This window comes from Trachemys scripta, chromosome 4 (genome assembly GCF_013100865.1).
Source record: "Trachemys scripta elegans isolate TJP31775 chromosome 4, CAS_Tse_1.0, whole genome shotgun sequence".
Lineage (NCBI taxonomy): Eukaryota > Metazoa > Chordata > Testudines > Emydidae > Trachemys > Trachemys scripta.
The window spans coordinates 111524097-111551298 of NC_048301.1; the positions used below are offsets into that span (position 1 = coordinate 111524097).

General features: G+C 47.2%; 2 protein-coding genes across 6 annotated transcripts in view; one reads left to right on the forward strand and one right to left on the reverse strand.

Annotated features, from left to right (window-relative positions):
- Nucleotides 1–16100, forward strand: part of LRRC56 (leucine rich repeat containing 56) — a gene marked incomplete in the record, with an annotated part of 158073 nt that extends 141973 nt beyond the window's left edge. For all 5 annotated transcript variants that reach the window (XM_034770383.1, XM_034770384.1, XM_034770382.1 and 2 more), the window contains 7 exon segments: nucleotides 4986–5163; nucleotides 7272–7487; nucleotides 8979–9043; nucleotides 10796–10926; nucleotides 12159–12346; nucleotides 14126–14513; nucleotides 15614–16100. In XM_034770383.1, coding sequence (XP_034626274.1) covers nucleotides 4986–5163; nucleotides 7272–7487; nucleotides 8979–9043; nucleotides 10796–10926; nucleotides 12159–12346; nucleotides 14126–14513; nucleotides 15614–15806 — 1359 coding nt within the window.
- A 319-nt stretch (nucleotides 16101–16419) lies between these two features.
- LMNTD2 (lamin tail domain containing 2) overlaps nucleotides 16420–27202 on the reverse strand; it is a 68025-nt gene continuing 57242 nt past the window's right edge. Inside the window, 4 exon segments of the mRNA XM_034770387.1 lie at nucleotides 16420–18606; nucleotides 21007–21113; nucleotides 23000–23148; nucleotides 24162–24370. Coding sequence (XP_034626278.1) covers nucleotides 18460–18606; nucleotides 21007–21113; nucleotides 23000–23148; nucleotides 24162–24370 — 612 coding nt within the window. The 3' untranslated portion in view covers nucleotides 16420–18459.

Sequence of the window (27202 nt, forward strand, 5' to 3'; positions counted from 1 at the left end):
GCGGCGTGGTGCTCGGGGGGGGCTGGGTCTTGGGGGGGTGGGGGCTGGCACGGTGCGGCGCTCGGAGGAGGGGCGGGGGCTTCGGGTGGCGCGGCGCTTGGAGGGGAGCGGGGCATCGGGCGGCGCAGCGCTGGGGGGGGGCGGGGATTTCGGCGGCGCTCGCGGGGGGGTATGGCAGGGCAGCTCTCTTCTTTTTTGCCTGGGGCGGCAAAAAAGTTAGAGCCGACCCTGCGTCCAAGGGCATGGAAAGGAATTTGTGTCTTGGGGAAGTTTTTAACCTAAGCTGGTAAAATATAAGCTTGGGGGGTCTTTCATGCGGGTCCCCACACCTGTACCCCAGAGTTCAGAGTGGGGAGGGAACCCTGACATGGTGGCAGCACGGTGGGATCATTTTGAAATAGAAGCACAGACCTCAGGATTTTAAAAGGACACATTTTTTTTCTCTTGGCTGCTTGAAAACCAGGGAGGGTTTTTTTTTTTTTTTTTTTTTTAACTTTCTTCTTTTTTTTTAGCTGAGAGCAGCTGGAGTTGTTTTGTTTTTTTCTTTTCCTGAGGGCAGAGCAGTAAGCTATAGCAAGAAAATTCACAAGCTAAAACAAAAGATAATCTAACGCATTTCCTTGCCTTACTTACAGTTTTTGTAATCTTAGATGAATCATTTCAGGTATGTTTTCAGGAGACGTTTTACCTGCCTGGTCTCTCTCTCCGAAGAGGGAACAAATAAAGAGAGCACAAACAAAACCCCCCCTCCAGATTTGAAAATATCTTCTTTCCTTATTGATCCTTTTGGTCAGGTGCCAACCAGGTTATTTGAGCTTCTTAACCCTTTACAGGTAAAGTGATTCTGTACATCTGGCCAGGAGGGATTTTATGTTACTGCATACATAAAGGTTGTTACCCTTCCCTTTATATTTATGACAGGGTCATTCTAGGAGAAGACAGATTAATCAGCCATTTATTGCCTCTACTGATGGGAGGCCCCCTCAGAGAGGCATGTCTTCTACCATGCTCTAAAAGAGGCAACTCACAAATTCACTCTGACCCCTCAGTGGGAAGTTCCACAGCCCTGAGCATGGGCGGTCCTATGTTTTTTGCCACCCCAAGCATGGCAGTCAGGTGGCCTTCAGCGGCATGCCTGCAGGCGGTCCACAGTCATGCAGATTCTGTGGCATTTCTGTGGGTGATCTGCCAGTCCTGTGGCTTCGGCGTACCCGCCTGTAACAATGTGGTTCTGGCGGGACCCAACTAAGAGTGCCAATTCAGGACAAATCGCTTAAAACAGGGCAGTTATAATCCTACACTGGGGTTTTTCTACCTCTAAGGCAAACCAAACCAGCCAGACAAAGAGGACTTTGGTCTCACCCCACTGGCTAACCACAAGTCACACAAGCAATTCCCTAAGACACTCCAGTTTCCCAGTATCACCACCAGTGCCACTTGTTATGGGGACAAATGGTTATGAAAACCAATACCCCAGTAAAAGAAAAAGGGTTCTCCTGATCCCAAAGGATCAAGCCCCAGACCCAGGTCAATATACAAATCAGATCTTACCCACAAATCACGCTGTTGCCAATCCTTTAGAATCTAAAATCTAAAGATTTATTCATAAAAGGAAAAAGATAGAAATGAGAGCGAGAATTGGTTAAATGGAATCAACTACATACAGTAATGGCAAAGTTCTTGGTTTAGGCTTGTAGCAGTGATGAAATAAACTGCAGGTTCAAATCAAGTCTCTGGAGTACATCCCCAGCTCCTCAGTCCTTTGTTCAGAGCTTCAGTTTATAGCAAAGTCCCTCCAGAGGTAAGACGCAGGATTGAAGTCAAGGTGGAGGAGAGGCATTAGCCTTTTATAGTATTTTCCAGGTGTAAGAACATTTCTTTGTCCTTACTGTGGAAAATTACAGCAAAATGGAGTCTGGAGACACATGGGCCAGTTCCTGCATACTTTGCTGAGTTGCAAGACGTATTTGCCTTCTTTCAATGGGTCAGTTGTATAGCTGATGGTCCTTAATGGGCCATCAAGCAGGCTAGGCAGAGCTAACACCAACTTGTCTGGGAAGTATATAGACAGCATAATCATAACCAGAAAACCATAACCTTGTCTTAGACACCTCATTTGACCCCCTTTATACAAGATTTGGTGCCACTACAGGACTTTGGTTGTAACCATGTTCTATACGGTCCCAGTTCAAGTCAATAGTGTGACACCGCCGCCGAATTGCTGCCGAAACCGTGGGACTGGCGGACGTCCCACAGGCATGCCGCCGAAGGCCTCCAGACTGCTGCCCTCACAGCGACTGGCAGGCTGCCCGCCGCGGCTTGCCGCCCCAAGCATGCGCTTGCTGCACTGGTGCCTGGAGCCGCCCCTGGCCCTGAGGCCATCACAAAACCCATTCTACCCTCCATTCCTGAGAGTTTCACCCTGGGCTCTGTCAGATGCTTTGTTCCTATTAATGCTTTTGCCAACTGACTGAGGTATAGAAAATTCAGCTGGGAGGTAGAAAAAATAGAGGTGGACTTACATTTATGTTCCCCAGTTGGGCAAGTCTAACATTTCAAGCTGCATGCCATACTGTACCCCACAGTACAGCCTCGGTAAGAGCTTGTGTTTTTTTTTTTAATCTATAAAATGATTAACTAGATTTACTGCTCTTTCTTCAGGCTCCCTGTTTGCTTTGTGTAATTTGATTTTCAGATGACCTCATCTTCCTCTGTCATCTAAACCAAAAGCAACAACCTGATGATAAATACTGTAGCCCCTATTACAGCTGCTGTTTGCAGTATTGCCATGTGAGTGTAATATGATGCATCTCTCAAACAGGACAGCACTATAAATTGTAAACCTATAGCCAGCGCCCTGTACAAAGTACATGTGCTACGTGAAGGGATGATGATTGGTTAAGGCTATTCCTAAATTAAGATTAAAGAGTCAGTTAGTCAGGTTAGTGTCTGCCTCTTCTTAGCAGCAGCCAGCAAATATATGCTTTATTTGACAGATACCCTCTGCCGCTCTGTGTGTTGTTTTGTGGGAAGGGAATGGACAGTTGTTATACAGACAGCTACTACAGAAAGATTTCTTTGTGTGACAACATTACTGGTGGGCAAGGACTTGGCTGACTGGGAATTGGTGATATAACATGTAATATTGTGAAAGACAAAAACTCTATCAGGACCAAACGAGTGACTTATAGGTAAGGCTACATTTTAGTCATGGGTATTTTTAATTAAAGTCACGGACAGGTCATGGGCACTAAACAAAAATTCACGACCTGTGACCTGTCTGTGACTTTTACTATATACCCCTGACTAAAACTTGGGGGGGGAGGCTGCCTGAGGGTGCCCCGAGTGCTGGGGAGGGAGGGCAGCCCAGGTGACTCAGCTCGGGACCCCTGCTGGTGTTAGGAGGGGGGTTGGCGGAGCTGGCAGGTTCCCTACTTGGCTCTGTGCCACAATCCTCCCCACCCCCGCAGCAGCAGCAGAGTTTGGGTGTGGGAGGGTGCAGGGGGTTGGTGGCACAGGATGGGGTGAGGCGGGCTCTGGGTGGCGCTTATCTGGGGGCTCCCTGGAAGTGATGACATCCCCATCGGTTAGGTGCTAGTCGGACGCATGGCCAGGCAGCTCTGCGCGCTGCCTCCGCCCAGGGCACCGCCCCCGCAGCTCTCGGTGGCCTGAGACTGCCCCAGCAACAGCGACTGGCGCAGGGGCTGCCTGAATTGCCCTCAGGCCAGGTGCACTGGCCGCTGCAGAAGTCACGGAGGTCACGTAAAGTCACAGAATCCGTGACCTCCGTGACAAACTCGCAGCCTTACTTATAGGCAGATGTTAACATTCACGTGAGCCATCCCCTCACACTCCATCACCAGGACAATCTTGCTTTGTGCTTTCTTTAAACTGCTAGTCAATTTGAGACAGTCAAACATTGTCTGCTGCCTTCTTGAATCTAATTTTTTTTTAACCAGTGTTGCAAAATGCATGTCCCAACCCACCTGTACGCCTCACTAAATTTTCCCAAAGCTGAGATGCCATGTGTAGATGTCTTTGTGGTGTCCTAATCTGTTAGAAATGCCCAACATTCACCAGGAGATTCAGAACCATAGTGTAATAACCACCGTAGGTAACATTAAACTTCTCTCTCCTACGATTCATAATTCCTCCATCATTGCAATGTGCATGTGGACCATTTCACATATAATCCAAAATGTCAATTTATTAATCCAGAAAAAGCTGCGCCCCTCAACATGTGTCATAACCAGCATGTGTGCATGGGAGGGGTCATTCCAAAGTCTCAGAAAAGAAACCTAGATACAGTCCATTTGAGCCTTTGTGCAACTGTCCTTGGCATGCACCCTCTTCCAGGAAAGGGGCTTAGATTTAAATTGAGTCATCTCCTCTAATATACAGAAGCACTCACCGTGCCTCACAGGGCTGCATATGCACCTGGCTTACAGTTTTTCCTAAAGTCGCAATCTAGCTCTGAGAGATTTGCTCCTTATTGGTCCATCAGACACTGGGTTTGGAAGCCTTCCAGCCCAGGCATATCTTTTTAGTCAAACTATGGCCTGAAGTTGATGCTGCAACCAAAGAATTCCAAAAGTAGCGAGAGGGGGGTGCTTATGGGTTGAGTTTGTCCAATCTTCCCATGGAGAGCAGTGTATTGTTTGAAGTTTTGTACAGCACCCAGATGCTATGGTAATAGGTGCTGAGGTAGTTGATTAAATACATTGCAAATAAGTCTTTTATTTTATGCAGCTTGTGTTGTCAGAACATCAGCAGCTCGAGTAGCAGTTCCATCAGAGAGAAGCATAGTGAGATTTGAAATGTATGGTTACATTTCTATTTATTCTTTGAAGTGGGTTGGTTTGCCCCTTCAAAGGATTCTTCAAACTATCCAGCATTCATACAAAGTGAACAGCTCCATATTGCTTGTAGTAGTCCAGTTTCTCTTGAACAATCTGTTAAAATGACCGCATTCTCAATTCTTCCAGGTGCCAGATTATAACTACAGAGCTGAAGTGAAAAAACTCATCCCTCACTTAAAGTATTTGGATGAAATACTAGCAAATCAAATCACCATCCCTCCCTCCAGGAAGATGAACAAGGACTGGCTAATTGTCAAGGAGTCCATTAAGGAGGGCAGTTTAGCCAAAGACATTTCTCGGTTTGGTATGTCAAATTTCTCACCATTTATTGGTGCTGATGTGTAAGAAAGAAAGAGTGCAGCTGGACTCGAAGATCCCAAGCTGAGCTTTCAGGGCTGGGAGATAGGAAACTCAATCTCTTCACTTGGAAAATGAGCAGCTTGGCTATGGAATTCACAGCGGGACAATACACATGGAACTTCACCGTGCCCTTTTCATGGTCATTCTTTGGAATGTAACTGCACTTTCAAACTTATGGCCTGAACCTCTGCCCTGTTGAGGCTGCTTTGTGCTGCTCTTAACCAGCCAGTGGAGGATTCTTCCCTCCTACATTGGGGAATCCTCCGGTACTCAAGGATGCCATATTGGCTGCTAGGCCATTGAGTCGGGTGAATGGCTAGGAGAAATGGAGTATGGCTAGAATGCCTCTGCTCTCCAGTGATTGTCCAAAGGTGGCTATGAAACAATGGGAGTAATTTAGAGCAGCCCTGAGGCTAGCCCTAGGATCAGAGAAATGTAAAAGTGGCTTAAACCACCCAGCATGTTTCATCTGCAGCTGCGGTTCTAGCCCTTAGTATTCTTCTTGTATGTATGTTTTGAACTGAGAAATTCAAGTGAAATCTTGGAAATGAATGTGGTAAACAGTAGTACTTGTGGCACCTTAGAGGTTAACAAATAGTCTCTAAGGTGCCACAAGTTCTCCTGTTCTTTTTGCGGATACAGACTAACACGGCTGCTGCTCTGAACCCTGTGGTAAACAGTGTGATGGCTCATAAATAGCGACCTATGTAACTACATGACAGTACATTATTTGGCAAACCTGGTTCATAAGAATGACCATAGTGCATCAGACCAATGGTCCACCTAGCCCCGTATCCTGACTTCTGACAATGGCCAGTGCCAGGTGCTTCAAAGGGAATGAACAGAAAAGGCAATTATGGAGTGATCCATCCTCTGGCATCCAGTCCCAGCGTCTGGCAGTCAGAGATTTAGGAACACCCAGAGCATAGGATTGTGTCCCTCGTCATCTTGGCCAACAGCCATTGATGGACCTATCTTCCATGAACTTTATCTAATTCTTTTTTGAACCCAGCTATAGTTTTGACCTTCACAACATCCCCAAGCAATGAGTTCTGCAGGTTGGCTGTGCATTGTGTGAAGAAGTACTTCCTTATCTTTGTTTTAAACCTGTAAATTTCATTGGGTCACCCTGGTTCACGTGTTATGCTTTTATATACTGCATGACATGTGCTTTACCATGGTCAGTTAAATATTACAAAGTATTTCCTATCACTGCTTCTATTGCTTCCCATTAGTGTGGGCAATATGGTTGGCTTCCTGACCCCCACCGTTGTGGTATGCTTGCCAACTGTGCGCCATTAAAAATATAGTTTATTTTGGAATAAGTGCACACACTTGTCGTTTATTTTAATCCCCGTGGGTCCAAATCATTAGTAATAGGTATTGTAGGAAAAAATCTGTAAAAATATGATCCTTCAGCGATCCTTCTGTTGGCTACATAAGGTTGAATTACAAAAAAGTAGTAAAGTTGGGAAGCAGAAAGAGCATAGAGTGGAACACAGAACAGGCCATTCATATTACTTTATATTCTATTCATTTTTGTATTTTTGCCTTTGACATTAAGCACTCAGGTTAGGAAATTCCAAATTTATTCTCTTCTTTAGTAACATTAAGTTAGCTGCTTTGCACATGTTATATGTTTTATGGTTTTGCATTAATAACAAAGGCCAAGATATTTTTAATAGATAGGTGCCTAAAATTAAGCTCCTAAATAAATGGGCTGATTATTAAAAGTGTTGAGCACCCAATACTGCTGGACTGTTTTTCCTTTGCCAGCCTATTGCTTAATATTTAAATGGTTTAGAAACTGTGTGAAAAGTGCAGGTGTTCATGCTGGAGGGTGGCCAGATAAGTGTCCCAACATGAGGAAGTGGAAGACACTGTGTGGCTGTGCTGGGTGTAGTGTTTCCATTTAAGTTTCTTGAAGCAGGAACTGCATTTTCTTCTGTTCTCTGTAGCACTAAGCATGTTGCCATTGCTTTATCATGACTGTGCAATGATAGGGTATTTTAAATGTTGCATTCTTAGTTATGTCTTACTGAAATCTCTCAGATGCTCATCCAGAGGCAACAACAAGAAGACCTGGCTCTGCTCTGAGACCTACTACAGCTCGCTTCATGTCACCTTCCAGACCCGGGACTGCACAGAGGCCTGCTAGTGCAGGGAGATCTAGCAATGTCCATTTGCTATCCTGTGGTAGCACCCTTCCAGACTCCACTGTCTCTGATGAGATATTCCTAGAAGATGACTCCAGTGACTTGACACATGGTGATGAATTTTCTTTGTTCTTCCCCCACCCACCCCTCTTTCGACCCCCTCTCAAAGTTCTTCCAGCTTTATAAAAGCACATGTGCTCTCAGTGCCCCCCCCTCAAGTACTGATGGAACGTTGGCTTGTCCATAGGTTTCCAAGTGTGAAGCCCACACAGTGAGCTTGGGGTGCTTTTTCATTTTCTCCTGAGGCAGAAGCTGAAAGTCCTTTGGCGACACCCTCCCATTTTACCCTTTAATCCCCTTTCAGAAGTTGTACATTGCTACAAAGTGCCCTATATCTCCCCACCTGCTATTTGTCAAGCAGTCTGCCCTCAGGTAGGGTTTGTCCTCCTATTTTTATTCAAACCTGTTCTCATTAGCCCTTATCTCTAGACCCCACATTGGCTGGGGTCACAGATCTAGTTTATATGAAAACATTCAGAACTATTTGGACATATCATTGTGTTAAAACACTGGAGTAATGTCCTAAGATAAATTGTCCCTACAGAACGTCTGGAGTTCAGAAGCTGTGTTGCATGCCCCCTTCACAAGGGGGTCATAAGGTCAGAGTACATGGTATGCAAGCTCAATACTTATATTCCTATAGGGATCATTGCTGTGAGTGAGTGACTGTATCCTTAGTTTCCAGGGCTGCGTCTCCCAGCGTGAGGGATCACGTCACTGATTTAAAATTTCTGGCCTGCTGGCCAGCCTAGAGGTCTAATTGTAGCGCAGTACTCAGCAACCTGGTGGTTGGCTCTTCCCTCCTGAGAATACTGCAGAGTCAGCACCATCCCTCAGAAGGAAGTGGAGGACTTTGTCACTCTGCAGCAATTTTTCTGGCTAATTCAGGCTCACTGCTGATGACTGAGATTTGGATGTAGAGCTCCGTCCAAGCCCCTCTCAGAGCAGACAACAGTGTAGATATGCCAAAGGAGCTGGAGAGTGAGGAGATCTTAACATTAGCTGTAGCAGAGCTGACACTCCGCTATAATTGAGGGGAAGACAAAGGAGCTTCTGAGGGCCACTGGCAGGATGCCCAAGGATAGCTGAATGGGAAATGTCTGGCAGAATCCTGTTTTGATCCAGTTTTGAAGGCACCCTAGGATTTCTTGGTCAGTTGTCACTGAGAAGGCCAGAGTGCTGCAATCTAATCAGCTCTTCGGATGCTGACTAGGTGTGTCAGGTTGTGTTCATTTGCCCCAGTATTTTGAGGCTGTCTTTCCAGTAAACACCAGTTCCTTCTCAGCTCTCTGAAGCAGATAGTTCAAATGCTTAGCAGTACCAGCTGAGCCAGTGAAGCCATCCAGAGCCATGAAGCAGCTCCTTGCTAGCGCTGGATACTCCGCATTTAGCAAAGGAAATGGAGACCAGCTCCAGACAGTCAATGAATGAAACATGTTATATCCTCGAGAACAGAATCTCATCAGGACTGTAAACTGATTTAAGAACTGTATGAAGTGTCAAAAGCTGGTGAGAAATGCTTTGTTTTGTTTCTTTTTGCTAGGAATCAGCCGAGTTATATGTGGGAACCCTATCAAAGCCCTTCATGCACGGAGACAAAAGCTAGGTGTACATTATCTTTCCTATGTGCTTTCCATTCCTGCCTGACACACCCAGATCAGATGAGTTCTGCTGAGATAAGCTGAGACCCCTAATGTATTTTATGGATTTCCACTCCAGTCTATAGTCCAGAAAACTATATACAAAAGCAATGAGTCTTGGAGAAGGCGGGGGGGTCTAAAGGCCCTGATTCAGCAAAGCGCATAAGCATGTGCTTAAGTGTCCTGCTGAGTCAGGAGATATGGAAGGCCAAATGAGGCATGGAGAAGGGCAGGAGAGGAAACTTGGAGAGCTGGAAGATCAATAGATACATAGAGAATGGTGAGGGAGATCATGAATCTGAGACTTCCAGGCTTCCTGTTCTGGGAGGGATTGGAGAGAGCTGGGAGGGAAGTGTCAACCCAAAACAAACCAATTGTGTCATTTAATGAGAAAGTTATCGGATATCAGCTGTGATCATATATGAGAAACAGAGGAGAGAAACAACCGGTAGGGAGAACCGTTACTTTCACTAGAGAAAATTAAAAACAATGGACTGTAAAAGAACACATGAAAATTACATGCCACATCCTGCATTCCTTACTCACAAAACTTGCATCGACTTCCCTGGGACCTGAGCAAAGCACAGGTAAGGACCACAGGATTTGGTTCTGGCTTACGCTGGAGCCCCGGCTCTGGGAGGGGGAAAGGTCGCAGATCCTGGCCTCCAGCCTGTGCCTGAACATCTACACCACAATTAAACAGGCCCTTAGCCTGAGCCCCACGACCTGAGTCAGCTGGCATGGGCCAGCCATGGGTATTTAATTGCAGTATAGACGTACCCTTGTAGGCCCTGGTTCAGCAAATCATGTAAGCGTGTGCTTAACTTTATATGTGCTTTGCTGCATTGGGGCCATGTCACTTACATGAAATATAGATCACTACAATGTATATAATTTTACATGTTATCCCTGACAGCAAATATTAGAAAAATCATTGGGGGGGAGAAATTGAAGTGTCCCTTTTCTCTGCCCCACCCTGCCCAATCAATGAAGCTTTTTGGAATTAATTAAAACAATGAGAATTAATAATAGTGTGGCGTAGCACAGACTGTATAAGGGCATCATAATCATATGCTACACATCACATCCTACTGAAATGCCTGTCGGTGCAGCTATTACAGGTTCAGGTCAGTGTACCTAGAGCTACGTATCCGTGGGGCCAGAATTAAATGTGTCATTACTCTCCCAGTCATCACAGTGCTGGGTTTCTGGAGTGAATGTATACAGGGCTGGCTCCAGGCACCAGCTCAGCAAGCCGGTGCTTGGGGCGGCCCCTGGAAGGGGGCGGCACATCCGGCTCTTCGGTGGCAATTCGGCGGCGGGTCCCTCAGTCTGTGTCAGAGGGAAGGACCGGCCGCCGAAGAATGAAGCGGTGGCGTTAGAGTTCCCGATCGCGATCACGGCTTCTTTTTTTTTTTTTTGCCTTTTTGCTTGAGTCGGCAAAAACTATGGAGCCAGCCCAGAATGTATAAGAAACGTAGTATCCTAACAGCAGTTGTAGCTGGGATTATCATATTCAGTACAATTTAAAAAAATATCAAAATAAAGAACACGGTCATAGATAAACTGAAAACCCAACTGTTACATCAAAAGTTGCATCAAAATTCTGATGCCCAGAGTTTGGAAATTGCACTAGAGGGAGAGTTGTTGGCAAAGATTGGTGAGCGGTAAAGTAAATACCAAGTTATCAGTGGTGACTTTTTTTAGTTTTATTCTTTAGTCTGTAGCAATGAACCCTTTCCAAATGCCTGGTCCCAAGATGGAGCACACCTATGACTCTGAAGAAGCTGAAGATCTAAGCCGGGAAGATGTCTTTACTGAACTGAGGGCATGGAGAGAGCATCATAACCAGTAAGAGTTTGGGATGATTCTAAATTATCTTACAATAAAGCAGGGACTTAGTGTTCCGTCTCCATAATAAGGCGAACTCTTCAGCCACCTGGTGGTAGTTTTGGGGAATTGCCTTTAATTTTGTAAATTTATATCTAGGCAGGCAGAGACAACACAGTGGAATCTATTTGCAAACTCCACTCTTAGATGCCCCTTCTGCTGGAAACCTCATGGGAGTGAGAAAGGAGGAGGAAATCTCTGATGCATTGTCCATGTTGATCCTAGGGGAGGCCAAGATGTTCATGCTGGTTCTGGGTCTGTGAGCCCTCCCTCAGCCCACTTCCTGGCAATCTCCTTAAAGGGACATCCCTATTGAGGGGGCGGGTGGGAAGAGGAAAATTAATACAGCCTAGCAAAACTCCATAAAGCAGAAAGGGAAAGATGGACTCCTCCTTCCACAGCCACTACCCATGCCTAGCTCTCCTACTCCTTCCCCAGCCCAGCAGCTACTTCCCATCCCCTCACCACTTGCAGATCCCTGACCTCTGGAGTGCCCTCTGTGTGGCTGGTGGCAAGTTGTGAGGTGTGTGTGGGATCTGTGGGAAATTGTTGCCCTGCAGTTAACTGGACTCTCCTTCTACACAGGAAGGGCGATAAAGGGTGCAGTTAAAGTGTTTTCTTTTACCAGTAGGTAGGTTATTACTGGTCCTAGCAGTATTCTCCATTAGACAGTACGGGCAGGATTTGCAAAAGCAGTTGGCATTCGCCTAACTAAATGGGAATTTTCTCACTGACTTCAGTGTGCTTTGGATCAGGCCACTTTATAGGCAAAATTCTTCTCTGGTCTGCATGGCAGTTCTCTGCCCCGGTATTCCATGCACCACGGGAGAAAATAATATTGAGCTGAGCTTCCTCCATGGATCTGAGAGGTGACTCTTATCCTAGAGATAAAAACGCCTTTATTTTGACTCTGATGCCCTTCCTTTAAATCTGTCATGTTTCACTTGGCTAATTAAAGATTGGCTGAATCTGAAATAATAAAACACAGGCAGTTTAGGTACCTAATTCATAGCCCATTTTTGCATGTGAAAGGTAAGCCAATCCAGGTGAATGTAAATCCACGTTACCTATATTTGTCTCTTAACAGCAGCGACCCCACATTCATGTACAGTACTCAGAACAGTTCATGTGTACACTCCTCTAAGATAGCACAATGAGGGTCAGCTAAAACTGTAGAGCTTAACATTTGTCAGGTGTCTGCAAATCATTCAGATGGAGAAGGCCCCCCAGGTGCTGAAGATACACAGTGATGAGGAGGAAGATGAAGAATGCCTGAGTGACAGCTGTGAGGATGAGCTAAGAGATACTTATGACAAGGACCTAATTGAAAGGATTTCACCAGATTCCTCCTGCCAGTCCCGTCTTTCCCAGTCCTCCTCAGGTACTGGTCTCACTTAGCCTTCTCACTTTCTAGGGAAGGGTTGACATGTATTACTTTTGTCTGTTTCTCCTCCAAGATTACACCTGTCACTTCTGTGGGAAAATCTGGAGGGCATGAATTAGGCTCCACAGCCACTTTAAAACCCACCACTGAACCCCCTTGGCAGACATCCTCCTCGCATCGAAGGATAGCTGAAGAAAGAATGTAATCATTCATTGTTCCTCTCAGCTACATGGCTATGAGAAGGAATACTGGAGATGCAATACATTGGAATGTGTTTTCTTGTCATCCAAGCAATATAATAAATTGCATTCAGTTAGGACATATAAGGCTGTATTTCTCTCCCAGAGGTTTAGTAACACAATTACCCAAAGGCCATTCTTTTGATTGTGTCTTTAGCCTAAATTCTGTACATCAGTTAATTAGGTATAGCTTAATCTTTTTATGGCCAGCAGCAAATGGATCTCTACTATATATAGAATTTTTCTAAGAATAAACATATACAACATTGCTGTGTCATACATAGGGCTCTTTGTTTTCAGTTATTTTATTTTATTTATCAGTGTTTATTACCACAACAACAAAAATAGGTGAAAATCAGTGCAAAAAACTATTAATAATTTTTCTGGGTAAATATTTGGGTTCATTTTGGTGGATGGAAAGATGGAAAAAAGTATTCAGTAGATTAATGCTTTGAATTCCGTTCATCAATGTGGTTTGCTGCAGAACTAAAAGAGAACTCAAAACACTGTGCCACCTGTGAGTTTAAGAAAACAATAGATCTCTAATCCCCAAATAAAACTTTTGATTTGAATAAACAGTTTACTGTTGTGGACTTAGAACTATTAGCCTATAAATATTTTCATTTAATAATTGGGCCACACCATTTGCAGCACATACACTCAACTTCATCCTTTTCTCCTGTTTTTTGAACACTTCTGAATACTTCCTTGTGTTCTGATAGAGATTTTCGTTTTCTTCCCATTTTAGTGGATCAGATTTTTAAACCATTATCTGCTAACAGCTTGAAATGTGTACGTGGTGGGCGTGAGATTCACCAGTACGTTCAGATGGGCACGCACCTCAGAGCTTGTGTGCGTGCCTGTGTGTTTGTAGACTAGACTCATACATAGTCTTACTTCAACAGGCAGCTCTGCATATACACACAGACTAATGAATTATTGTAATACATACATCTCATGCAATGTATTGTATTTTCCTAATAAAACAAGTTATTTTTACATATTTGAATGATACAAAAGTAGGGTGGAAATCAGAAAAAAACAAAATAATACTTTTTGTAAAACCTGCAAATTTTTCGGTAAAAATCGGTTTAAACTGAAAACGAAGGGGCTTAGTCATAGATCATCATCAGGATTTTTCTCCTTTCACGTGTGTTACAGCTGGGGATCATATGAGCTGAACTATAAACAGTAAAAAGAATATACAAAAATATTTTTAACATTTAGGTGCTTTCCCTTATTCTAATGCTAACGTGAGAGCCTTGTTTGCACTTCTGAGTTTGGTAAAACTCAGTATCCCTTGATCTTCAATTTTCTTGTGCCTTAAACATCAGTGGGATGCACTCCTCTGAAGTGCTCAGAGGCCTCCAATCTTATTGGAAGTAACAGGAGTTGAGGGGACTCATCACTTGATCCACTGCCAATTGAAGTGAAAAGCAGTCTTTCCAGTGACTTCAGTAATCATTGGATTGGCCCATTAAGAGTTAGGTGAACTAGCCATACCAGGAAATCAGTGTGCTTCCTTGTTGTATTTCAGATTCATCACATGCCCAAGAAAGTGTGTTGCCCGCTAGTCTGAATCGTTCTCTGGTACCTTCTCCTCCAAAGTGCCCCTCACCTGCATCCATGCAGGGTGCTGCAGCTAGACCCTCAAAAGTGAGAGACATCAGGGTCAGACGTCTGAAAGTGCCCAACCAGAAAGAAGCAGCTCAACTGAAGGAATATCCCCAATCAAGAGTTAGCACAGAAATCGCAGCCCAGCTTGTGGGTGAAGAGATTGCTCTTCTGACTCTGCACAGCACACCTGCTGCACGTGAGGCCTCGCCATTGAGAGCTGAAGGGAGGTATTGGACCAGCGAGAGTGTTGGAAGGCAAACCAGGAGGCCTATTTCAGGACCAGCAGCTGTTGGATCAACAAGTGTCAGGTATGCTCGCTAGTTAGGCGACTTTTCTATGGAATTCTGGTAAGCATAGAAAAGACTTCACTGGGGGAGAAAAGGTGCAGCCCTGTTGACTCTGATGTATATTACACCACAGAGTACAAACTCTTAGCTAGATGGTATCTACCATGTAGTCTGTAGAAAGCACTGCTTGGTATCTTGGTGACCTATGCATCATTTAGTCCTTCCAAAACTAAACTAGTACGATCTTACATTACTCATACCTTGGTTACTTCTAACATTCAATCTCGATATTAGTCACATCAGATACACATTTTTTCCTTGAAATTTACAGTAATTTGCTTTAAAAGAAAGTTCAGGGGAAAAGTTGTTTCTAAAAATAAAAGTGGACGTAAAGTAGATAGGTGTCATGTAAACCAAAGCTGGTTGTGATTGGACCCTTCTATTGTAATATCAGCATCTTATTGCTCATTTGAAACTTGGAGTTGCCCATAATGTGGAAATTTTGATTTCCAGGTAACATAATAGTTATGGTATAGTACCAACACAGGAGCTGTCCCTTGTACTATTTGTTCGGGTCACTCCAAATGAGGGTGAGCTACTTTCTAAATCAGACAAAAGTTTCACTCTACAATCTAGTTCTTCAATTGCCTGCATGCTACTCCGTGTTCCAGCTATACCCAGGTAAAAGACATCTGCTGTGCAGCAAGGGAGGACTCCTACCTATGAAATGCTGGTGGACAATGATGACACAGCAGATATGAGGGGGGCCAACAGTGAAAGAGTTAAAAATAACCCAAAAAAACAAAGACCCAGTAAATTACATTTTCATATTGTGTCCTGATCTGTCTTCTCAGGATAGAACTCCAATATCAGCCTTTCTATCAGTCCTTCATCCATATGGAGACTCTGCAGATCTACAGAAATTGGCGAGCAGTCTAGTGTTCTCAAAACTAACTGAAGTAGCAGTGTAGACTCCTCAGAGAGTCCTGTTGTGCCAACCTTCCTGTTGTGCCCAGTGCTGGAAGTTCTTGGTACAGTTCTTGGGTGAGTCCAGGGGGCTCACTCAGTTCCCCATAACAATTTGTGCCATTTCATAATAGCAATTTTTTTCTTCCCTTCAGAGCCACTGTGGATAGGAGTCCCCCCAAAGTGATCAACCATCACCAGCCAGTTGTCTGCTCATCCACAAAAACCCCAGAGAGGTTTGCGCTGAGGAATGTGGTCCATCCTCTGACTGCCAAGGCTGCCCTGCAGAGGTTGCCAAGCAGGCCCAGTGTCTCAACAGCTACTCAGAGCAAGACGCCAAAGTCATAGAAAATACCCCAAGTAGCCGTGTATGTTGGAGCCGAGTCGGACAAGCCCACAGTGCTCAGTTGGAGTTTGTGTTCCCCACACTTAGCACCAGCAGCGCTGATGCTGTGTTCTGACTTCTTATGAGAGCTGAATACGTTGACAGAGCTGCACAAGCAGAGCTGTTTGAACTAACAGCTTGATTGGTCTCAGTTAAAGCTACAGCTGGCCAGAAATGCTTGTTTGAAAAAGCACCTTCTAATCAACACAACAGTTGATCAACCTCTTATTAAATAAAAAGCAGCTATTTGTATGGTCTTTGTGTGCTGAAAGGGACAAGACTTGGCACACTTGGCTTCTCTGCATTAATCCCCAGCTATGTTACTAGGGAGCCTGCAGTGATGCCCCACAAGAAAGTGAAAGTTTGCAGTCCCCTAGACTCAGTGCTTGGCAGCTGGCACCTGAGGGCCCTCAGTTTTCCCTCTTGCATTCAGCCCGCAAATACTCATGCATGTGTCAGCCTGCTGTCATCTAAACAGGCTCATTGCATACGCTCTGTGGATCCTATATGTTCAACACACAAGTGAAACTGAGAGTGGAGGGGGGATTGCTGCAAAGACCAGTTTAAAATGATTGTATTGCAGATGTGTGTGTGTTCCCTACTCACCTGGGATAGCAGAAGTCCAACATGCAGGAAGTCTGTCTGATTTTAGCACTAATTTCCATTCTCCCACTGACATTTACCACTTCGATCTGTTTGTAATCTTTCATTGTTCCCCTCAGCTATATGGCTATGGGAAGGAATACTGAAGATGCAACTCATTGGAACATCAGTGTGTCAGTCTGCCGTGTCTCTGCTCTGAAGGAACTCTCAGCACGTCCCCAGGACTGCTGTTCTATGGCTAGACATCCCAAGTCTGAATTTCACCCAGCGACCTTTGTAAATAAGTTTCATTGGGTCCAGCTGGCTCCCTAGAAAACTTTGTCACCCTGACATTTCAGAGCAAATGGGTGACATGCAAACAGACATGCAGAATCAAACATTCCCTGTTTATTCTTTCAGATCAGTTACATTTTCCAAATTCATGTGACTTCATTATTTTAAGTGATTCATCAGCAACAATGAAGTGGGTAGGGAAGGAGCAGTTCTTGTTTTCCATAGGGTATTTATTCTATGTTGGGGTAAGGTGTAAAGCACTATGAGCTGCTCTAAATGATTGCACACTGTGATATAGGTAAGAAGGACTGCGGTGTATGATCTGAGCAATGTCAGGTGTTCTCAAACCAAGCATCAGAAAATCTTATATTTTTTTCTACCTTCAAATTAATATGTTACAGATATTTTCTGGGAAACAGTTTATAATACATTAAATTATGCAATCAGCCCTTGCATAGTTTGTTGCCTTTGCCTCACTGCTAATATAAACGAAAGGAATAGGCTGTACCATAGAGCCCAAATCCTTCAACTTGGTCCCACTGCTCTGATACCCATTCCTCTTACAAAATAGTTGTGAGCAGAAGCCAAGTTCGCATTCTCTCAGTGGGCATAAGAAAGAACCATCGATCAGATACAATAAGTATTGAATGGCAAGCAGTTCCCCAAAATCATATGAGTGTTGGAGGGATTTCCAGGCAGTCATCGCCCAACAAAGTGCTTGTGTAGTTAAACTGGCATCTAAAATTGACTCTATGCCAGTGTCACTGACCATGAACAAAACAAATGGACAGTGTGGCTCAATAGGATAGAAGAGAGAAGAATGTTAGGGCCTGATTTTCAGAAGTGCTGCGCACTCACACTCCTGGGTGAAGTCAGTAGGAGTTGCAGATGCTCAACACTTGTGAAAATCAGGCCCTGCTTATAAAAACTATTGTAAAAGTGAGTGGTATTTAGGACCACCTGCTCCAAATGGCCCCTAACTACTCTCTCAATTTGTGCTTGTGACTTTGTATGTGCAGAATCCTACATTCTCATGCATAAATGGGGTTTGGGCTTGCAAATCAGGCAACTGGGTTTGTCTGCCTGATCTGCACAGAAACTGGTCACCGATTTAGAAGCCACTTCTGCAAATGGCTATGGGATCTTTTCCAGGAAAACAAAGGCTTGGTTCTGTACCATTATCATGCAAGGGGCCTCTCCACTGTATTCCTGTGGTGGGGGACAGGGAGAAATGATCAGTAATGTTTTTGTCCATGGACTGGTAAGTTAACAGGGACCATTGTACATGAGTAGAGTAAGACATTTGGGAAGTGCCTTCGTGGGCTCAGTGGGAGCAATCCCTTCCATTTCTGACCTTTGTCGTCATTCATCTCAGTTATAGAGACCTTCTCTCCTGCCCAGTAACTCTACTGTCGTCAGATGAGGAACACATCACCAGCAGACCTTACTCTTAGCCTTCACCATGGGCCTCCTGACTGGAAGGGTGGGAACTGGAGCCACCAAAGGCCACTCTACAATTATCTTTCCTACAGTGTCCTGACTTTGCTCTTTGTGGAGTTCTCAAGTGATAAATAACAGCCTTGCGGGTAGCACATCCTCTCAAAACAGCCCCCCCACCCCCATTACTGACTCTTCTCCCCTTGCTGAAATAAGCCAAGTGGCAGCACATTCACTGGAGCAGCATGGCATGTATTTAAGAACCCGTGTGCAAGTTTCCTGTGTCACCTATTAATCAATGCATCATCTAGCAGGACAATATCTCCTAAGCTGCATGTCAGTAGTGGTAGGTAGATAAGCCATGTGCTTGAAGCCGTATTTAGATCGAGCACTCTTCTGTCCTATCAGTGCCACCGTAGGAATTGTTGTATCCAGAGCTGTCTTGAAAACCTGAAAAGCGAAGTTATCGTAAGTAATCGGCAAGTTATAGCAGATGGGGAGTGCCACTGGGTACTTGGCTGGTGTTTGCCTTTCAAGCTCTAGTGAACACTACTATGGAGTTCATCCATGTCCAATGTTCTCTAACGGGAGGGATTTTTTTATTCCCAGGAGCCTTAGGGTTGCCCCCTCTACTCTGAAATTCAGAGCCTAGTCCATTGTGATGGGTCTGCCTGCAGCTTGAAAGCTGCTCTTAGAGGACAATGACAGGAGTATGAATTTACTACGGGCCTTACTATGTCACATTGCTGCATCACGATGATGCATCTGCACAAATACTGCTGTGACAGAGGCTCATGACGCAGCATGGCACGAGGACAGATTATCCCACATGGACGCTCCAAACATCCACGATCCAGCATCCTGATGGCACAGAGTCATTATTTTAACTTCGGGGGGACACACAAACAAGTGGTTGCCCATCTTACTGTGCTTCCCTTTTCTCAGCCTGCTGCTACAGTCACCTTACAGGAAAGTGGAGGTCAGGAGCAAACCCTCAGGAGTATAGAAGAGGGGGATTGTGCTTCACAGGGGTGACACACTTAGTCTGCCTGGACCCACGAATGGCTATGCTCCCAGTCAGTGTCACAGGAGACAAATGAACTATTCTCCCACTCTTCCATAAATAACACCCAGCTCTCATACATTGGTTTGCAGTTGCAGATCTCCAAGTACTTTACAAAGGAGGGTGAGCATTGTTATCCCCATTTTACAGATGGGGAAACTGAGGTAGGTGACGTGACTTACCCAAAGTCTCACAGCAGACCAGTGTCAGGGCTGCTGACTCCCAGGGGCCCACACTGCCTCCTTCCATATGTGGCATAGTTAACTTTTCACTCCCTGGGAAAATGCTAATTAATTCTAGAACGGGGTAAGGGGAGCTCAGATGACAGCAGATCCAATTAATAGTTGTTGGGGCTTAGTGGACAGTTTTCTATTACTGGTCTGAACTCCGCACTCAGCCTTCAATACATCCTTCCCTAGGGGCCTGGCCTCCTGAATACTACATGTAAGCATATGTACAATGGGGTTTAATGTGTAATGAGACCTGCAGAGCAGCATAACGCCAGCGAGAATGTAACAGCAGGAAGGCTAGTTAAAGAGAGGAAACTTGTAATCACAGCCTGACATACAAAGGAAGAAGATTGGTGGTCTCATCTCTCTTGCTAGCGGATGCCACATCAAAGTGGCAGAAACCACTGTACAATTATCAATCCCTGATTCCAGGGCTCGCACAGTGAACAGGCTGTTGCACATCAGGGCTGAGCTGTCCTAGCAGAGCTGTGGGGTCAGAAGCTGACACTGGATTTAGCTAGTGTAATACACCCTCCAGCTTTATAACTGCCAAAAAAAAAATCCAGGGCCTTGTCTTATCAATCTACTAAGAAATGTCAAGTGGGATGGGACGCATGTGAGGGGGGTTCATTTGGATCTAATGGGAAATGAGATTAGCTGTGGATTTCTCTGTGTATTAGTTCCCTGATTAGAATCGTGCACTGGCCCCCAGGGCAACGGACGGATCTAAGGGGCCTATCCCATACTTTTCATATGAATCTCAGCAGAGTCCCAGTTTAGGATGCCAGTAATCACAGACAGGTCCCTTCAGTCTTGTAACGGGACAGGAACTGCTGATGCCTTTAAGAATCTTTCAGAATTAATGGGATTTGCTCTTTGCTGCCAAATTGATATTTACAGTCTAAGCAGGAGACGGGGGAAAGAACCACCCCCCCCCCCCTCCAGCCGTTAATAAATCAGCACCAAGGGAAGGAATTTTCTGCCAGACGGCTGAGGCTCCTCAGGACACAAGCTGCTCATTGTGAGTCTGTTCGTTTCCCTACAGCGCTTCCTCCTGAGCGCAGCAACAGCAACCCCTTCCCTCCTGCCACCTCTTTCCTCTTGCCTCGCTGTGATGCCTTCATTACAGGCTGCTCTGTCCTGGCTGCTTATCTGCTGCTGGCAAAGCCTGCATATTCCGGGACTAGGTCATGCTCTGGCGCTGTCACAGATAATATACATATTGCACCTTGCTGCAATGTATTAACAGTCGCTGTATCTTTCTTCGTGCCCCTCATGGGCATGAGTAGGCCCAGGCAACGCTTGCCACTGGGGAGCAATGAATATCCTGGGACTTTTGCCCACTCTACAGTCCCTGACCCTGCCACAGGGACTGATGGATGCACTGGTTAAGGGAGAACAATAGACTAGCCAGCTGAGGGTGCAGATTTCAAATGGCTAGCCAGGCCCTGCCTCCCATTTCCAGCTCTGTCTGACGTAATATACGCCTTAAACAACCCATCTCCTCCCACACAGCTCCCCTCCCTCTGTGTCCAGCACTGCCAGAGAGTTACTTACTCTGGGTTTTGGCTCTGCAGTTGGGGGCTGCCTTCCATGAGGAGCAAAATCCTCCTCTTCCTCCTCCTTCTCCTCGCTGGATGAAGAGCGTTTCTCCTTGACTGCCACTGAAGAGAGAACCCCAGAGACTTCAGTGGGAGAGGCGCGCTCTCATGAAAACACATTTGAATCGTGAGGAGACACGGGGAAGTTTCCTAACTTGCTGTTTAGATTAGGTAATGCCAAAAGCCTCCACCAAAGCCAGGGCCGCAGTATGCTACGCACTGAGTGCACACCCAGGAAGCAGAAGCAGTAAATGTCAGCCAAGCATTTCAGCCTGTCCTAGGTGGGAAGAGCCAGGGGCCCCTCACAATTCCACCCATTATTCCCCCAAGGCTAGACATAGGTTTGGAAGCGTATCCCAAATGAGTCCCAAATGAGTGCCCTACGTTGCCCCAGAGGTGGCTGCATCTCACTGCTGGGTGAATAAAACCCTGACATTCTTGCTGTGTACCAGAATGGGGAGCTGGGTTGAAGAGTTTGTTTGGGGGGGTGTGACAGGGTAGTTTTCCCCTCAGGGCCGGCTCCAGGCACCAGTTTGCCAAGCAGGTGCTTGGGGCGGCCACTCCGGAGAGGGGCGGCACGTCCAGCTATTCGGCAGCAATTCGGCAGACGGTCCCTCACTCCCACTCGGAGCAAAGGACCTCCTGCCAAATTGCCGCCGCAGATCGCAATTGCGATCGCGTTTTTTTTTTTTTTTTTTTGCGCCGCTTGGAGTGGCAAAAACCCTGGAGCCGGCCCTGCTTCCCCTTAAGGGCAATAATGCCTCGTGGTCAGCCCACCCCACCAGGTGGCCTAGTCCTTAAGGATCTGAGAAGTCCAGTAGATCTATAGAAGGTTCTGATGGGGGATATGGGTGGAGAGGAAGCAGTGCTGAGACTGAGGGGTGTCTGGGAGGAAATCCCATCACTGTAGCTTTAAGAGATCAGGGCCTTGCCGAAAGGGCAGGGCAGGGCAATGCTAATCCAGAACTCACTTAGCTCCCAAGAGGAGAGCTGGGGAGACTCCTGCCTAAGGACGTCCTGAAAAGGAGCCACCCAGAGAAGACACCTGGAAGGGTTCCAGAAACAGACTGCTCCTGGGTATGGGGACGCAGAGTCTCCTGAAGGAAGGAGCCAGAGATTGCTGGCTGGACTCAGCCCGAGACCACGAATGTCCCCGGGTGTATCTGAGTAAGCTCCTGCTTGTGCTTTTGGCTCTTGTTAATAACTGAGATCCTTGGAAAGGGGGGTGCACTTCGATGTAATAGGTCTGTCTGGACTCATTTATAACCCAGGCGAAGGGAAGTGAGGCGGGGCTCACCAGCTGGGCCATGCTCAGCCAACCAGGGATGCACAGGAGTGACCTCCATGCCATCACAGGGGGACTGCGGGAGAGTCCCAAAGCTGGCAGGGGAGGTGCAGCAGGGCGGAGGGCTGGAGATCTGTGGGAGGGCACAGGAGGGTTATGCTGGGTCGTCGGTGGAACATGCTCAGCGCTCTAAGGAAGAGTACATTCACTTTGCCAATGTGAGCCAGCCCCCATAGCTGCTGAAAGCTGGCGGAGTTCGGGGAAGTCAGCAGCGCTACACGCCACGGGAGGATCTTCTTGCTGTTGATGGTAAAGAGAATGTAACAATTGCCAGTCTGAGGTGTGCCTTCTTTCTGAACCTGCAGTGGGGTTGTGGGTAAGGGGTGATTATACATTCCAGACCTGGGCGAGGGCCTGGCAGAGGCAGAGGAAACACAGGCTGAAAGCAGGGAACAGGCACTTTGCAGTCAGCCCTGGGGGTTGGGGAGCCTTTTCATGGCTACCTGATTCACTGCGTGTATCCACCGACATGAAATTGTTTTATTCAAACTCATCTGGATGCGGGTCGCCTGACACCCAGGGTCAGTGCTGGATTGGCTGAGCTGGTTTAGTACCAAACTGTTTTGTAGGGTAGGTAGCACTGTGCTGCTCTGCACCAACACACCTGATATGGCAGGTAAATTCTGGGCTGAGAAGGAGACAGTCTTGTGAACTGTCTCTCTGGGTGCAGGCTGGATTTTCCTCTTGCCGCCCTTTGAAGGATCTCCCCGACTGTTGCTGTTTGAAGAGCCAACAGGAAAGTGCTTCCTGTCCCTGTGAGGAGAAACAAGACCCATTCACGATGCACCACGTAAGCTGGCTGGGTATCAGTAATCTGTTACTAACACTTTTCATCAGTCTCAGTCAATTCAGGGGCTTCGTCTTACTGCTGGGAATGTTTCAAACCATCAGCTACTGGTATGGAAACTCATTTGCAGGGAACCACCAGCCTTTCTGCAATGTGCAATATCAGCTCAGATCAATATTCTGTCTAATGCACCTGGCCAGTTATGCAATGCTGTCGCTGGGAGAGACCATTCCTCCCTGACCCCAGCAGCAGCACCCAGCTGAGCTCTGAAGCATGAATTTCTGTTACACCCAGGCTCAGCACAGATATTATCACTGTGACAGCTCAGCTCTTATATCCTGGCCATTTGGGGGTGCCTCCCACTCTTGCCTCAATAAACTCCCTGCTGCCTGTTGGCCAACCTTGGCTTAGCCTCTGACTCTTCTGATTTCCCAACTTCAACTTCCTTTATGCTGCCGGCTGCTGCTGCATGATTCTCCCTGCCCCTGACTCCTAATGCAGCGACTAAAGGCCTACTTGAGCCAGAAAAACCTCTAAAGAATCAGACGTTGCACCCCTTGGCCCTGATTTTCAGCTCTTCTGCCCCTCCACTTGCGGCAGGAAGGGGAGAGCTTGGCAAAGGCAGCTTTAAGGCACCTTTTGGTCTTTCCATGTTCTGGGGCCAGGTGGTGGCCTCCCCACCCCCGGGAGTAAGTTAGAGCCGCTCCAGCATATGCTCTGCCTCCCATGGCCTTGAGTGGGTGTTGGGAAGAAGAGACTAGCCCGAGCACAGCGCATTCCAGCCAGCCTGTCTCCACTCCCAGCCTTCCATTCCCCAGCCCGGCCTACCTCCAACCTGCCCTCTCCACTGGGGCCTCCACACCAGCAGTGAGGCCCCCTGCAGGGTAAAGGAGCCTTCGTGTGACTGGGCATCGGATCCCTTGTGCCAGGCCAGGGAGAGGAGCTTTGCTGAGCGTTTCGCTCCAGCCAGGGTTTTTACCTTGCCTTCTGCAGGACAGCCGGTGGCCTGCCTGTGCTCCCTCTGTGTGGCACTGCAGGGACCCAGTGCTGATCCTTCTGGGGCTGAGGTTCTTCTGCTTCCTCCCCGTCTCCAGTGAGTGGGAACTTGTCCACCGAAAGGTCCATGTTATCCGTGTAGGCGTCTGCAGCCGCTGTGAGTCTGTGAGGGGCTGTGTACCTGGACAGAGTCTTGGACAGGGCAAGGGAGTGAGGGGAGGAAAGGAAAGAGAGAGGATTATTCTCCAGGCCCCTCTACCAGCTGGATTTATTCCTGCTCGGTGCTTGTCATGGCCCCTCCCACAGCCTGTTACTGAAACTCTGACCCGGGTGGAAGCAATAAACCGACCACCACCCGGCAGACTCTGGGGATGGAAGAAAACGCTGCTTCTGAGTTTGGGCTTGGCTCTGTAGGGAGGCAAAAGACAACTGCTGACAGTGGAATGACCAGCGCAGCAGCTGTGGCCTTGGGGCGGTGTGGTGACCGACAGGGAAGTGGCTGCCGTTTTGCTGTGAAGCCTTAGAACACTGAGAACACCTGCAGATTTCAGTGTCTGTCTTTCCCCCTCCTGGAATCAGAGGGATGCTGTATAACCTAGACATAGCTCCCAGGAGAGGCTCAGTGCCAGGGGACAGTAACAAGGCCACAAGGTGACATCAGTGCAAAAAGGCTGTTGCCAAACTCAGGGCTGCAATTAGTGCTGCTTCCAGCATCCATCTCAGCTCAGATCCCTGAGCTTCCTGTACTCGGACACAAGGGGACAGCTTTGTTGGGAAGATGATTGCACTGGCAGCTGCTGGGCAGTGTACCTGGAGCAGCACAGGTGTAACAGGAAAGCCTTCACCAGAGAGATGAAAGTTGAGACGTTGAAAATCAAAACCTTTTGCTAGTAGGAAGGATACCTGCTTGTGTGCTACACACCCTGGTGCTTCCCCCCTGCAGCCAAGGGGAAGCAAGGCGGAGACACGCCAGCATGCTGGAGAGAGACAGCTTTACTTCCTGGCCGCTGTCACGCAGCAGGGGCCTGTGTCCATCGCCCCCAGTGGCAGCTGTGACAGAAGAGCTGAGTGCATGTCTCCTGAAAACTCAGTGTAACGGGCCAGAGAATCCCACTGAGGAGGCTGCTCCCTGTACTCACAATCTTCATCCTCCTCCTCCGTAATGCTTTGCTATTCTAGAGCGCCAGTATCTAGCTCTATTTACTGGACACGTGGCCATGGCTCCAGGCATCTCAACCACACAACCATGTCCACTTGCACCAGTCCTCTAATTAACAAGCTCCCCTAAAGAAATATACCAAAACAGGCACCCTGTCTAACCTCTTGTAAGCCCGCTCCTTCCCCACAAGCTTCACAAACTCATCTGTGGCATACCAAAGAGGGGGGTCAATTTTAGAGGAGCCTCCAGGGGGACACTCTGTTAACGGCTCCCTCTAATTTAATTCCAGGAGCGGCAGCTCCAAGGCCTCTGTTGGCTGCTGCTGCAGCATAGGTGGTGAGAGATGGATTCTCAGCTCACCAAGACCCAAACCATTTCAGTCATTACAGATTAAAGCCAGCACCTTGAACTCTGCCTGGAAGCTCCCCAGAAGCCAATGCAATGCTGACACAGCACCTTTCAGCTAAGGATCTCCAAAGGTGTGAGTCAGCTCTCCTGACCCCACTGTACCAATGGGAGACTGAGGCACGGGGTGGTGGAAGAGGGGGGAATAGAACCTAGTTTTTTTGGCTTTCACTCTCCCGTACTACAAGAGAGCCAGTGAGAGTGTGTGGGGGAAGCCATCTGCGGGAGGAAATGGGGAACGGTGCTTGTGTGCTGCTGAGCTTCCCTGAGCAGGAGCCATCCTTTGTGCTCCCATTCCGTCTCCCCTCACTACGTGGGAGGATAACGTCTCCACCTACTGCACCTTACACAGAACTACTTGCTTCATCGCAGGTCCCCCAGCCCAGCTGCAGTGGTGCGCCTTGGTGGGCTCCTTTGATGCTCTGTGGACAGGGGCGGCGCTAGCTTTTTTGCTGCCCCAAGCACGGCAGGCAGGCTGCCTTCGGCGGCATGCCTGCGGGAGGTCCACCGGTCCCGCGGCTTCGGCATACCCACCGCCGAATTGCTGCCAAATCTGCAGGACCGGCAGACCCCCCGCAGGCATGCTGCCAAAGGCTGCCTGACTACCGCCCTCGCAGGGACCGGCAGGGCGCCCCCCATGGCTTGCCGCCCCAGGCTTGGAGCTCTGGTGCCTGGAGCCGCCGCTGTCTGTGGAATTCCAAATGGACTGCGGTGATGGCCGTGGGGCAGAACTGCAGGCATGCTTTGCCTGACATATCTGCCATGTTGGGAATGAGGAAGCCGTCTAAGGACAGTGACCGCCTGGCTCGGTGCTAGCTGTAAAACATGCCTTCTCTGAGGTTGTGATCTTTATTAACTGCTCAAAAACTTTGTTAATGCATAATTAAGGTTGCCCAGTGCTGCCTAATCCCCTTCCAGAATGCCGTGTTCACCTACCTTTAAACCTCTGAAAACCAGGAAGTACAAATATTTGTTCAATAGGTGAGCTCAAGGGCAGTCCATGCTATGCATTTAATGAGGGGCAGAGTCTTAGATTTTTCCTTAGCTTTGCACCAAAAAAGCTGTAAGAATCTGAAAATGTTATAAGTAGCTCATTTTATGGGGGCAGGGGCTGTATCTCAGCAGCCCCTGGACCAAATGATCTCAAATGTTCACCATTCACTTTACCCCACACCATTTTGCAGCATACCGATTTTCAAAACCATTGCCCTACGCATGTGAGTTTTAGAGTAAGGTGTCTATTAAAAGCAGCTCCTGGGGGAGGGGAGATTATCTGAGGAACTCGAGGACAATGATCCCACACTTAGATCACTAACTCTATCCCTGGCCCTGACGTGGCATAGCAATTTCCAAACCAATCTGAGTGTGCGTGTGGATTTTAGAGCACTTTGAAACAACCAGAAGCAAAATTATCAAAAGGCATATCTGCCGAATGCAACCAATGTGCACAGCACACGTTC